Genomic DNA, 12,994 nt, shown 5'->3' on the forward strand with positions numbered 1-12,994 from the left:
ATCTCCAAAGGTGGTAGAGCACCGGGGTGGTTGTTGGTCCGTTTTCTTCGTCCGTTCGATCGGCGGCTGGACGGGGGCGAAGAAGAAGCAGCGCGACGAGACCGTGGCGGGTATCCGATGATCGAACTAGTGGAAGGGAACCTCTTGCGGATGACAGTTCTTACTTAACTACGGCTGCTGCAGAGCGAACAGTGCCGCGCGATGGTCAGCAGGCGCTCTCGAGGTGCGCGCTCTGCCGTCTCCTCGCTTGCCGCTGTCGGAACTGATGGAACTCGGCCTTCATCGCTTGCACCCTCGCCTCGATGTTGTCCCTGGTGTACCTGGGCGTCTGATGATGGACAGTGTGCACCTGGTGTATGTGCGGCACGTGAATGGCGTGGATCTGGTGCACAGGCGGCCTCTCCTCCCTGGTCGGAGTCGAGGCGGACGTGGGCGTCGGCGTGCACGAGACAGGATCGAACTCGTAGTGGCCGTCGACGCTCCCAGCGTCGACGGCGTTCTGTATGTGCGTGTGCCCGACCTTCGGCTGATCCTGAAGCTCCAACCACCTGCCGACGAGTGGCGGCGGTGGCGGCCTGTACGGCGGAGGCCTCCACTCGGCCACCGTACTGCCGCTCCTCGAGCTCTGATTCTGCTGGGAGGTGTTCTTGCTGCCAAAACCTGAACTGCTCGACCTACTCTCCGGCGAGGTCTCGAGGTCCGGGGACGCGGCCAACTCCGGCGCGGATCGCGCGTGCCTCGCGTGCCTCGGCGGCAGCCTGGCTCTTGGTCTGCCGGCTGGTTGAGGCGGCGACGAGGTGGCCAACGGCTGGACCGGGACGAACCGCCTCGACTCGGCGTGGATCGCCTTCAACGAGGGCAGCTCCTGGCTGTACCGTTGGTGCACGTTGCGCAGTTGAAGGTAGTCGGGCGGCGTCGGAAAGGAACGCTCGCCGGACGATGGCTGCCTGACCGAGCTGAGATCGCTGAAGTACAACGGTGTCCAGGGCACCTGGGGGCCGGTCGGCGAACTGGCCAGGAACCTGGGCGACGAGATCGTGCAGATCGCCGGCGCAATCCTCGCCAACGAGTTGACCGTCCCGTGATGGTGGATGGACGGCAGCCCGCCGATCGAGACGCCGCTGCCCTCCGACCTGAGGCTGAGCTGGCTGGTGCCGACGAGCGGCCGCCGCCAGGAGGACTTGAGCCGTTGCTTCGGGAGGAATCCACCGTCGTCGCTGCTCGACGCGTCCAGGATACTGTTGTTCGCCGAGCTGAGGACCGAGTCCGCCACCACGAAGCGGCCGTCGGCCGCGCGGGAGATCTTGCCCAGCGGTCGGCCCCGGCACGAGTCCGGGGTGTCCGGGCTCAGAATCTCCCGCAGGAGATTTAAACCTGGTACTCGGCTTTTTCTAGGTCTACGGGTAGGACAGAACGGGCGTTAGAGAGATCTAGCTGTGGCGGCCGTTTTTCTGGCGCCGGGGAACCGATCAATCCCGTCGAAGGCAACGTTTCTCTCTATACCTCTGACCGATTGCTCTCGCGCTGTTCGTTCGCTCGACGCGTTGCTGCTCGAGAGCTTTCACCGCCTCCCCTTCGACGATTTTGAACGATCCGACCGTGTACAGCGACGAGCGTGCAACAACCACGTAAAAAACACGAGACGTTAAAAAACACGAACAAAATGGAAACGAGGAGCTAGGAAATTAAAGTAACGAAAAGGCAGACGTACAAGTTAAAAAACGTACATGATAATTATTAAGATTATTAATTACGTGTACGTATGTAATAACGAATAATGGATGCAGGCAGGGAAGGCATGCTCATGCGCATTCCGGTGCACGAGTGGTCGGGCGTGACGGTGGATCGTGGGTGGTTGGGCGTTGCCAGTGAGTGGATCTTTCTTTCTTTTTTTTTTCCAATTTGTCTTTTCTTTTTTTCTGTTATTTTTTTCTTTTTTTTTTTTTTTTTTAGATCTCTTTGCCCAATTTTTTTTGTTTTATTTCTGTTTTTTTTTTTTTTTTCTTTAGTGATAGCAATCGTGGATTTAGGTGCTCCGAAACTCGTCACCTTTTCTCCTCCTTCGGGTCCGGCAGCAAGGAAAGATGGGGGAGAGAGAATGTTGTAACACAACGATTACATTCACAAAAAACAATATCGTGGCGATAATGATAATAAATATAACGCTAAATAACCGAACGTTATACTTCTAGGCGGTGGTGTTAGGGAGCAAATAGATAAACGCGTGTTCTCCAATTTGTTCTTCACCTTTCTCGGCCGCGTGCGCGCGCACGCCGCGGAAGCAGACTCAGAACAAGCCGAAACAAAATCGTGTAACAATCTCGCGCGGCAAAAATGGACGACGGACGACGGCTGCGCTCGGAAAAACAGAAAGGAGGAACGGAACGAAAGATAAAAAGAGAAACGGAGAACAGATCATTGCGCAACGATACAAATATAATAATAAACGGGTCGGCGATAAGTAGAGGAGGGAGCAGAGGGTCTGCGGGGGGGTGGATTTCAAAGCGTATTCAGACAAGAATGTTCATCGATAAGTTCGCAGGGAGGTGATCCGAGCAACGTCTCGTCACGACGGCCAATTGGCCGTTCGATATATGCGATCAACAATGAATAATACAATGAAATATCGTGTCTGGATGCAGTTGAGGGTAGAGCCGCAGCGTCAGCGGCTTACCTATGTCTCTTTGCTTATGTCCGAGTGTTCGAGTGTGAACGCGTCTTTTTACGGCTCGTCTAATATCGATAGACTGGAAACAGCAAAAGAATACAACAAGGTACGGTTAAAATTTCGATCCATGGGAGGAAGCACCCTGATTACTATCGCAGCGGTTTCGTTGCATCTCTTTCGTTTCGTTCGCTTCGCTTTTCGTCCCTGTACTTTCGTCGTCATGCTCGGTGAAGCGTGACATGCTACGTGAGTGAAAGAAAAACAAGATGGACCGAGCGAACGGGGCAGAGGGGAGGTGGGTCACCCTCGAGGGCGCCCTACCCTCCCGCGCCACCCTGTTCCCTCGAGGTGAGTTTCCTCTGTGATCGAGATCGTAATGTGAAGAAAGAGAAAGGTTCAAAGGGTGAGAAATAGAGAGAGATAGATAGACAGAGAGAGATAGAGAGAGAGAGAGTTAAAAAACGCGAACCGAACTTGGCGCGAATCTTACGATCTGCTGAGACGACGATCGAGGTCCGCCAAGGTCGGTCCGCGACATTCATAAAAAAATGAAGCAAGCTATCGATCGATCGTTTAACAAGAAGAGGTTCATCTCAGTTCGGTGCATCTACGGATACATAAAAACGTTTGCGCGAAGAGATCCGTGGGGAAGAGATCGAGGCGATCCCGATGGTTCTCGAGGTGTTGCTCGATCGACGGGGCGGACGAACCATCGACTCGCTCGTCTCTCGATTGATCGTCTATCGATTGAGCGAGTGGCGCAACGAGAGACGACGACGTACCGCATACACGTGAACAAGTCGAGTGAGCGTGAGTAATCCGTGAGTGATTAGGTGAGAGAAAGATAGAGAGAGAGAAAGAGAGAGAGAGAGAGAGAGAGAGAGAGAGCAAAGTGGATGGCAAACGGGAGTGAAAGAAATTCGTGTGAAGGGCTGAAAGAGGGACAGAGCGAGAGAGAGAGAGTATGCTGAAAATATTGTTGCGATTATTGTGACAAATATTTAAAAGAGAGAGAGAGAGAGAAAAAAAATAAAAAAATATATATATGTATATATTTATATATGTAAACGAATAAGTTGATCTATGATTGAAACGGTGATCGTTGTCGAGGCGAGATCGAGAATGAACATTCGAGCAAACGTGACTAAGTATACTCTCGAACGCGTACGCCGAATCGGAGCGAAGTTCCATACGGTCTGCAATGAGATATACGCGTACGAGCCAGCCTCGTTTCCCAACCTCGATCAATTACGCAAAGTAATTGAAGCGGCTACCAAGACTCCGAGTCGTATTGGCCGTAATTAGAAACTATGCACTACGTAAAGAAATGTCTACCGTCTTGCCTCGTCTATTTCTTATCTATGTACTCCCTAAGTCCGCCGAACGAAGGTATTTAGGGTACTGACTGGATGTTACTAGTGTGACACTCCTAGCTGTATTGCCTGTACTGCCGATCTCATCTACAGTCATGACAATCATCCTAAGTAGTAGATAGTAGTAGATGGTAGTAGTGGTAGATTAGTAGGTCCTAGCAGGTAACATTGCAGAGCTGTAGTCTCGCATAGTAGGTAGGTAGTAGTAGTAGTAGTAGTAGTAGTAGTAGTAGTAGTAGTAGTAGTAGTAGCAGTAATAGTAGCAGTAGTAGCAGTAGTAGTAGCGGTGGTAGTACGGTAGTAGGTTGTTGGTTTTTTTTTTTTTTCAACGGTAACAGTGATGATGGTAATGGTACCGGTAACGGACAAGTCCCAGCGGCAAGTGACGTTTGCTCGCTCGATCGATCAACGACGAAACGACGATTTATCGATCGGATCGTTCTCGTTTGCTTATTTTTTTGTTGTTGTTGTTGGTTTTTTTTTGTTGGCAAGATCAGGTGTTCCAGACACACACAAACACATACATGTTCATATACCCGTCGGCGAGTTGGTATATTCGCAGTCTCGGGAGCAACCGTTGTCTCGGGTACACGTGGTAGAAGTAGTAGTAGTGGTGGTGATGGTAGTAACGGTAATAGTGGTAGTAGTAGCAGTAGTGGTAGTAGTAGTAGTAGTACTAGTAGTAGTAGTAGTAGTAGTAGTAGTAGCAGTATTAGTAGTAGCAGTGGTAGTACTTGGTTTTTTATTTTCAGTGTGGCTAGCGGAGGTTAGGCTTACTGTTCCGCCTCTCTATGATAAACACGCTCTCGTAATCTCGATTATCGAGGTGAAGTGCGTGATGGTCACGATCACGGTTCGGGGGGGCCTGCTCGTGGACCGGCTCCGAGGTGGCAGTGGCGGGGGTGGTTACTTGCGTAGGAAGTGGTGGTTGATGAAGAGGTTGTGGTGGTGGTGGTGGTAGTTGCGGATTCAACGGGCTGCAACGGGTCAGCGTTGATACTGACTCGCCGCACGCGTTTAGATTTGTCGACCTACAGAAAACACAGAGAGAGAGGAGGACAAGAGACGCCCACGTTTTCACTTTTTATAGCTCTTCTTCTCATATTAGTCTCTCTTTTTTTTCTTTTCCTGTTTTTTTTTTTTTTTTTTTTCGTTTCTTTATACTCTCTTTTATTCGGGTTTCGCTTTCCTTCGCTTTCTTTCGTTCCTTTCGGTTACTTGCTTTACTCGTTTCTCGTACACGCGAGTGAACGCTTGAGCGAGAGCGGACACAGAGAAAGAAGAGAGCGAGAGGAGAGAAAGAGGAGGAAGGCGGTCTGGTCCGTGACGGTTCTCACCGCGAAAGTCCCGACAAATCACGCTCGGACGCCGCTTCGAGCTCTTTCCCTCCGCAACTTCTCGATCCCCCCGGCAGAAATCTTTGACCCGCGTGTTGGCTCTCTTCTGATCCTTGCTCTGATCGCGGTCCTCGAACGTCGTTCGTCGAGATTCGATCAGCTCCGTACTCGTAGTCGGCGACTCTTTCTCGTAACGCTCGACTCCTCTTCAATGGGCGACTACGAATCCGGAACTGGAAGCGATAATCTTGGCAGTGGCTGAACCGTCCAGCCCGTTCTGGATATACGTGTCAGGTACAAAAACGTGCATCGTCGGCTCGCTTCGACGTGAAAATCGCCCTCGCGTCAGCGGGAAACGCGCTAGAATCGGGCTTATCGCGTGGGCGACTGCGTTGCTTCTGGGATCGGAGTTTGCCGATTTTCTACCCTCTCGTATATCGATCGAAATTCCCGCGCGCGACTACAGAAACGAATTTACACTCGACGACGTTTCATTGCGCTCGAACGAAATAAATCGCGCGAATTAACGTTTGATGCCGGCGACGATTTATTCCCGACCAGTACCGCTCGTCGCGCCAATTTAATACCATCCGCGTAAATATCGGCCGTGCATTAATTACATTAATACAAACATTAATATTTCCGTGGACGCGGGATACGTTGGAAAATTTATTACGAGATAGCAGGCGGTCGCATCGCTGCCCGATATCCCAGCGAACGATCGATCGATCTCTGTAACCGTTTCGAGAGGGTGTCGAGGAAGACGCCACCGCGACAAGCCCGCGTGAAACTCGAAAAGGGTCGATTGGTCGCATAAACTGGGGATGGGGCGAGTGGAGGATCGGCGTGAATGAAAATGAAGGACGTCGAATGAGTTGTCCGCGAAAGTTTCAGCGACTCTCAGCGGAGGGGTGAACGAACGAATGAAAAAAGAAAAATAAAAATGTATGAGGGTCGTAGGGCGTGGGGAGGTGGGTGTGGGAATAAAAAAAAAGAAAAAAAAATAGAGAAAAGAAACGGGCGTTGAACAACGAACGAAATGGCTCGTCCCGGGGAAACAAAGGCGACATACGATCCAGAATAGGCATCACTGCAGTCGTATTGTGGACTTTTGGATGCCACGATGGAAATCATAATAGTCGGCTGAGTACCCGCTACTACACGTGCAGTCCCGCTTGGCGTGATTTCAAAGCTGAACACCTCGGTTATCGAGGCTGATATTCATATAGATATACATACGTACGTACGGTTTCGTTGGGAAAATGCGATGACGCCGGCTACCGTGCTCTCCGACGCGATCGTCTTTTCTCTCTCTCCCGAGAATTATTCTCTTTTTGGGGGAGGAGAGTGGTCTCTACACACCGTTCGTTTAAACGAGCCGTTCTTTCTGTTTATTTTTTTTTTTTTTTTTCGCTTTTCCGCTTGTCTCGTGGCGCGAACGGAAGCCGAGCGAACCGCGTCCGATCTGATCCGGGATCGTTTTAATTCCTGCCCCTTTATCTACTTTTTCTTCCGTTTCCTCGTTCTTTTTCCGTTCCTTTTTCCCAATCAACGGACAAAAACAAGCCAGCCAGGGAACGTGTCCCGGGGATAGGAGGACGACGCCGGATAGAGGGAGAGCGGGTACGTTCGAACAAGTTGGTCAGCTGTTCCGAGAAACGTAATTGGATTCACCGTGGGGGTGGGTGTGTTGTATCGATCGCGGTCGAGGAAAAAGCAGAGCCCGGTTCGGTCGCACGCCGAATTCTGCGTTCCTCCCTCTCCGCGAAATGAAATTATACGGTAACAAGGGAGAGAGAATTCCAACGGCGCGGCGACCGAACTATTCGACGCGAATCGAATAGCTCGGCGAGCCCCAGCTATCCCCTCGGAAAACCGGAACTATTCGGGTCCGCGGACCAGCTCGAACGCGAAAGTATCGCTCGATCGTCCCCTTGTAGAGGCGGGCCACGTAGAAACGCGGTGCACGCGGAAACACGGACGCGCGGGACGCGTCTACGATTCGTCCGCGTCCGATCTCGTACTCCAACCTCGTCCAAAATACCTCTGCTGCTGCGGTTTAGTCTGCCACGGTCTCTCATCGCCACGCGAGACGCGTACAAGTTTCGCCGCAAGATCAAAAGAGGGTTCCTTCCGTTTTTTCCCTTCCGATTCCAGAGATCGTTCGGTTCGTAATTCTTGTTCCGTTTCGCTTTCTCAACTTTTCTCTGTCGCAACGACTACGGCAATGAGAATGGATCGGGGACGACGGGAGGAGAGAGGAACAGAGAATTTTTTTTTTTTATCTTCCTCTATCGCCCTCCCTCCAACGTTTCCCATTTCGATTTACGAGTTACTCGTTCAGATTCCCTGCCGTTCGTCCAATAACGGATGCTCGCACGTTATCGAACGAACGGCACGCGTCTCTGTCGTCGGAATAATATTAATCCCGATATATATATATCCCCGTGAGATAATACAAATGTATATATGCATAATATCGGGTAGATTCGATCATTTTGTTAGCTATCGATTACTCGTGAGAGGTTTCTTAAAAATGCTTGCGGTGCTTCGGTCGCCTAATGCTCGTTAAAGGGGGTGGAGTGGACTTAATTGCTAGCTCTGGCTAAACCTAAGTGATTGATGTATACGTATATCTGTTCGAGCTCGCATCTGCACCTCTGCTCTTATTCCACGATTCTATCGAACACGTGTAAAACGCTAAAGTTTCTTCACTCGATTCGACGAGAGACTAGTTGGCTGGATAAGAAGAAGAATAAGTAGTGGTAGAAGAAGAAGAAGATAAAGAAGTGAAAGACAGAGAGAGAGAGAGAGAGAGAGAGAGAGAGAGAGAGAGAGAGAGAGAGAAAGAGAGAGAGTGGGTGCAGATACGAACTTTTCGGTCTACGTCCTCGATTCTTTCTTAATATTCGATAGACTCCCGTCAGGGGGAATCGTAAAGTTAGGCAAATTCGGAACCCTGTTGAGGGGGTGGTGGAAGAGAAAACTTTCGGAGATGGACACTCACTTTTTCAAAGGCACTGTTCCCTGGGGCCCCTGCCCTGCGCCGTTCCTGGCGTCGGTGACCCGGCAGGTCACCATATTATACACTGAAAGCAGTTCTACAATGTTACAAGATTATGTTAAACGAGTAAGCGTTCAGGTTCATAGGTGCGGCTCGCCCGGCTCCTGCGTTACCAGGTCGTCCTCGTCTCCGTAGATTTAACGAACGAACACGACCGCTCTCGATCTACCCGGCAGGGGGGAACAACCACGGTGAAACAGCGAACCGATCGGAGACGACGCGACCTCGAGCCCAGGTGCGGGCCAGACTCGTTCAAGCAACGACCAGTCAACGCGCCTCTTAGCAGCCCAGCCCCTACCTTTCTCCTGTTTTCGTCTTTTCCGCTTATTGCAAATCTTCACCGCGCATATGCTCAGGATGATCGCGACGATGAAGAAGAGTATACCACCGACGACGCCCGCGGTGATCGCCTTGTGCTTCACGCGAGCCGGCACCGAGTATTTCACCAGCTCGCTGGCGCCGTGGTTCGTCGCCGAGTTGGCGAACACTTGGAAATAATAGGTCCTACCGCCGACCAGGTTCTTCACTGTACCCAGAGTCGAGAAAAGGTGACGACGCCATGAAACAGAGAGAGAGAGAGAGAAAGAGAGATCCTCCTAAATTCGAGGTTACAGATCGCGAGAGAAGCTACGAACAGCCAAGAGACGTACCCAGAAAGCTGGTTTCCTCCGGTCGGATCTGTCCCTTGTTCAGCGTCTTCCACGCTCCGTCCGTCTTGTACTTGATGGTGTAGTACTGTATCAGGTGATTGCGTTCCACGGGAGCTTCCCAGGTAATCAGGAACCCGTTACTGACCTCTGTCACCGTGATGTTCTTCGGAGGACCTGGCTTTGGTCCTGACGATTGCAAATCGAATTAATAGCGACGAACGGAACGCCGCGAAAGGCCGCGCGATCATTCCCACCCACCCCCGTGTCTCTGCGGCGCGACTTGCGATGCGAATTACCGACCGGAAATAATTTAGTCGTAACATTATGCACGCGAGCGGTGACGAAAGAGGATGAGCTCACGCGTCTCGGATTCCATCGAGATGTTGCATCAATACCGTAACGTTTATTTCTCTCGTCGTCTCGTTCGAGCGAGACGCGAGCGAAAGGAATCACTGTCGAGGCAGAGCTGGTTGTTACGCGTCGAAACCGCTGAAATTTACGTTAAACAACGCTCCCGTGTCGCGGTGCGATAAATACCGTGGGTGGAAAAAAATACAGCTGGTCAAATCGGCCAGCATTTCTGCGATCGTTCCCGCGGTATTTACAATGCCCTCCCGCCTGTTTGTTAACTTCATTTCCCCGCGCCTGTGCGCGCAGCGTCGAATAAATCGCCGACCGCAGAACGGGCCGTGACCCGTGCGTTTAGGAAACGCGCGACGGGAAGTGCACCCCCGACTCGGGGGGCGTCGTGGCGTGGCGACTTCGCGATCGACGCGATTCGAGCACACTCGTACAACTTAAATAAAATCACGAGTGGGAGGAAATAAGAGAACAGAAAAGAAATGAAACTGATACCTTTCGGACGCATGATTGGCGGGAACGCTAGGTTGCCGGTGGAATCGGTCGGTAATATAAGAGTATTATAATCTAGGATGTCTGAAACGAGAGAAAAGAATACGGCGAAGGTGAGAAAATCGGGGCGAGGGCGAGAGCTAGAGCGGTCGTGCCGTAATAATGGCTCGCGGGGAGCAGAGCCGGACCGGAGGAGATCCTCGCGAATCCGATCCACCGGAATTCTCGTTAAGCTGGCTGTAATCGCGTTACTCGAGGCGGGTTAACGAGTTTCGAGACCGGCGATGCGTGGTCCGGGGACGAATGGGGAGACGGAAAAAGGCAGAGATCGAAGCGACGGCGGTGGTGGCTGCCGGCTGTTCGCGGGTTATCAGCGGGGTGGAGGGAAGATCTCCGATCCAGACGCGTTATTAACACCAGAGAACTGACCGTACCACCACGAGCCACGTTTCACGTGCTCGCGGGATTAGAGAACGCGTACGGAAGTGTAGGAGGCAAAAAGATTCGCGCGAGGGCGCGTCACGCGGATAGAAGGACCGGAGATCAACGGGGTGGCGAGCGGGAGCCGGATAGAAATCTGTACAAGCTCGTGCGGGAAAAATCAAGGCACCGTGTGTACAAATGGGAGGCAATGAACCGGCGGATTCGAGGGTAGGAAATAAAAGCGGAAATAGAATGAACGGCTCGATGGGTTTTCCGATACGATAAGTCGCGACGGAAGTCTTCCTTTCCTACCTCTGTCTCCCTTACTCCGTCGTCTCTTTCACCCTGCTACTCGGCTCGTGGCGAGTTTTAGCGTAACTTTGAAATTCTCGCGCACAATCGGTATTTCGAACGGCGGGGAGTTCCGCGCGAGGCATCTTTACGAAATCGTTCAACCGAGACCGCTCTTTGTTAGGCAGAGCCTCGAGTATTTCTCTCGAGCGGCGTACGGTCGATCGCGTTCGAATACAGGATTGTTACTTCGATTTCGAGGATGTTGCCCTTTATCTCGCGCCTCCATCTACTCTGTTTCTTGACTCTCTTTCAGGGAGAGAGCGAGAGAGAGAGAGAGAGAGACAGGGAGACAAATTAAAAAATTAGACACAACTCTACAAGCTTGGATGAACGATCTTACCGCTTTCGTCCGTGGCTGCAGCTTGACCGGCGCTCGAGGATGGTGTCGCTGAGTGCGTCAATGCCACGTCTGGGTAGGCGAAGCGATTGAAAAAAGAAGGAAACAGTTTTGCACAGGATCGCGATATCGTTAGTCGGTTCACGCGGGCAAGAAGCGTTAGTCGCGACGAGTAGAGCTCGTCGATGCTTTCTCTCAGAATATCGAACGCCATGAAAACTGAGGATTCCGGTAAAACTCGATCGATCGAAACTACGGCACGGTGGTGCGTCTCTAACTTAAACGGGTACCAATTACGTGAAACCAAAGACGTCGTTACCAAGCGTCCTGATCGTGATGGGCTTGCTCATCATCCCATCGCCGAGGGCGTTCTTCCCGATCACCTGGAACTCGTACATCGTACCTGGCGTCAGACTGTTAATCGTCACCGTCGTGCTACCAGACGGAGTCACCGGGATCATCTTCCAGTCGGACGTGCCAGATTCTCTGTACCTACGTTGAACGGAATCGGTAAAGCGCGCCTCAACGAAACAACAGATCGCCTACGCGAGATAAAAACCGTTCCAACTCGACTGCCTACCAGATCGTGTAGTCTTGTTTGTAGTCAGGTCCTCCGGAGTAACCCGGCAGCCACGTCAACGTGACCGAGAACTCGGACGCGTTCCCAGAGAGGTTGTAGGGCGCGTGCGGTTGGGTGCCCTCGACGATCAGCTGCGTGGAGGCGGATATGGTCGCCACCTCGTTCGACGCGATGCACTGGTAGAACCCAAAGTCCGATCGTCGGAGGCTCTCGATCGTCAAGTTCCCGCCGACGATCTTCGCCCGGTTCCGTTGAATCGACGCGCCGTCCCTCTGCGCAGTGAAATCACACGATGCAACGCGGTTTCGAAAGCTAGCCGGAAGTAAACGGAAAGCAAGTTCCAACGACGTATCATCGTGGTCGTACCCTGTGCCACTGTATCGTCGGCTTCTGGGTGCCCTCGGCCTCTTGAGCGTCGCAGTGCATCTCGACCGTCTCCCCGACCTTCTTCTGGTAGATCGGCTCCGGCTCGAGGGTGAATATCGGCGGGTTTCGCACGAGCACCTCCATCGGCCCGGAGCTACCCTGCGTACCCTGCGCGTTGTAAGGCGTGCAGGTGTAACGGCCCTGGTGGTTCTCGTTGACCCGCGTGAACAGCAGCGAGCCGTTGTTCATCACGACGATGTCCTTCGTCTGGTAAGGCTCGAGCAGTCGCTTGTCCTTCGTCCAGGTCACGTACTGGAGCGTCGGATTCGCCTTTATGTAACAATGGACCACGCCAGCCAAACGAAACGGCAGGTACTGAACGGTCGGGGTGAACGTCACCTTTGCTGGATCTGAAACGTACAGAGAACTCGTGATACCAATATTTTCCTGAACGTGCGCGTCTGATCGATCGTGGCATGACTCACATTCCACGTTGAGATAAGCGCTGGCGCTTTGCGGATCGCCGATTCCGTTGGTCACCTCGCAGAGGTACTGGCCAGAGTCGTCCGCGCTGACGGGGTTGATCACCAGACTGCCGTCCGTTTTGATGGACACCCTCGTGTCCAACGCGGACACTTCCGTTACCGGGGCGCCCTCGCGGAACCAGCGCACGGTCACGTTACCGGGCAGCGCCTTGGCCTCGCAGGAGAATTGCACCTTCTCGCCCTCCAGTTTGGTCTGGTTCGTCGGTGGCACTGTGATCACTGCTCCGCCTGCGAATCGAACGCAACGATGTCAGAGGCTATTTTGTATTACGATCGAGGGAGGGAAAAAACGGGGTAAAGAAGAGGGCAGTGGCAACGACGTCGATCGAGGTGTCTACGAGCTACGGGAAATTCGCCGGCCAGCCAATATCCTGGCCGAAACGATCAGCCTGGCGCAGAGGCTTTTAACTCGGCCAGGCGCGGAAGCGCGTCGCGAAACGAGATT

General features: G+C 52.4%; 1 protein-coding gene across 12 annotated transcripts in view; it reads right to left on the bottom strand.

The window, feature by feature from the left end:
- Positions 1-205: 205 nt before the first annotated feature.
- LOC143433236 (protein turtle) overlaps positions 206-12,994 on the bottom strand; it is a 121,257-nt gene continuing 108,468 nt past the window's right edge. For 6 of the 12 annotated variants that reach the window (XM_076910507.1, XM_076910504.1, XM_076910503.1 and 3 more), the window contains 10 exons: positions 12,490-12,777; positions 12,005-12,414; positions 11,639-11,910; positions 11,378-11,550; positions 11,062-11,130; positions 9,948-10,028; positions 9,093-9,278; positions 8,741-8,968; positions 8,386-8,479; positions 206-1,397 (listed from right to left, as the gene is read on the bottom strand). In XM_076910507.1, coding sequence (XP_076766622.1) covers positions 206-1,397; positions 8,386-8,479; positions 8,741-8,968; positions 9,093-9,278; positions 9,948-10,028; positions 11,062-11,130; positions 11,378-11,550; positions 11,639-11,910; positions 12,005-12,414; positions 12,490-12,777 — 2,993 coding nt within the window. Of the gene's footprint in view, positions 1,398-4,775; positions 5,073-8,385; positions 8,480-8,740; positions 8,969-9,092; positions 9,279-9,947; positions 10,029-11,061; positions 11,131-11,377; positions 11,551-11,638; positions 11,911-12,004; positions 12,415-12,489; positions 12,778-12,994 lie in introns of all 12 variants that reach the window. The other 6 variants (XM_076910512.1, XM_076910510.1, XM_076910511.1 and 3 more) reach the window with 6 other exon arrangements.

This window comes from Xylocopa sonorina, chromosome 2 (assembly GCF_050948175.1).
Source record: "Xylocopa sonorina isolate GNS202 chromosome 2, iyXylSono1_principal, whole genome shotgun sequence".
Lineage (NCBI taxonomy): Eukaryota > Metazoa > Arthropoda > Insecta > Hymenoptera > Apidae > Xylocopa > Xylocopa sonorina.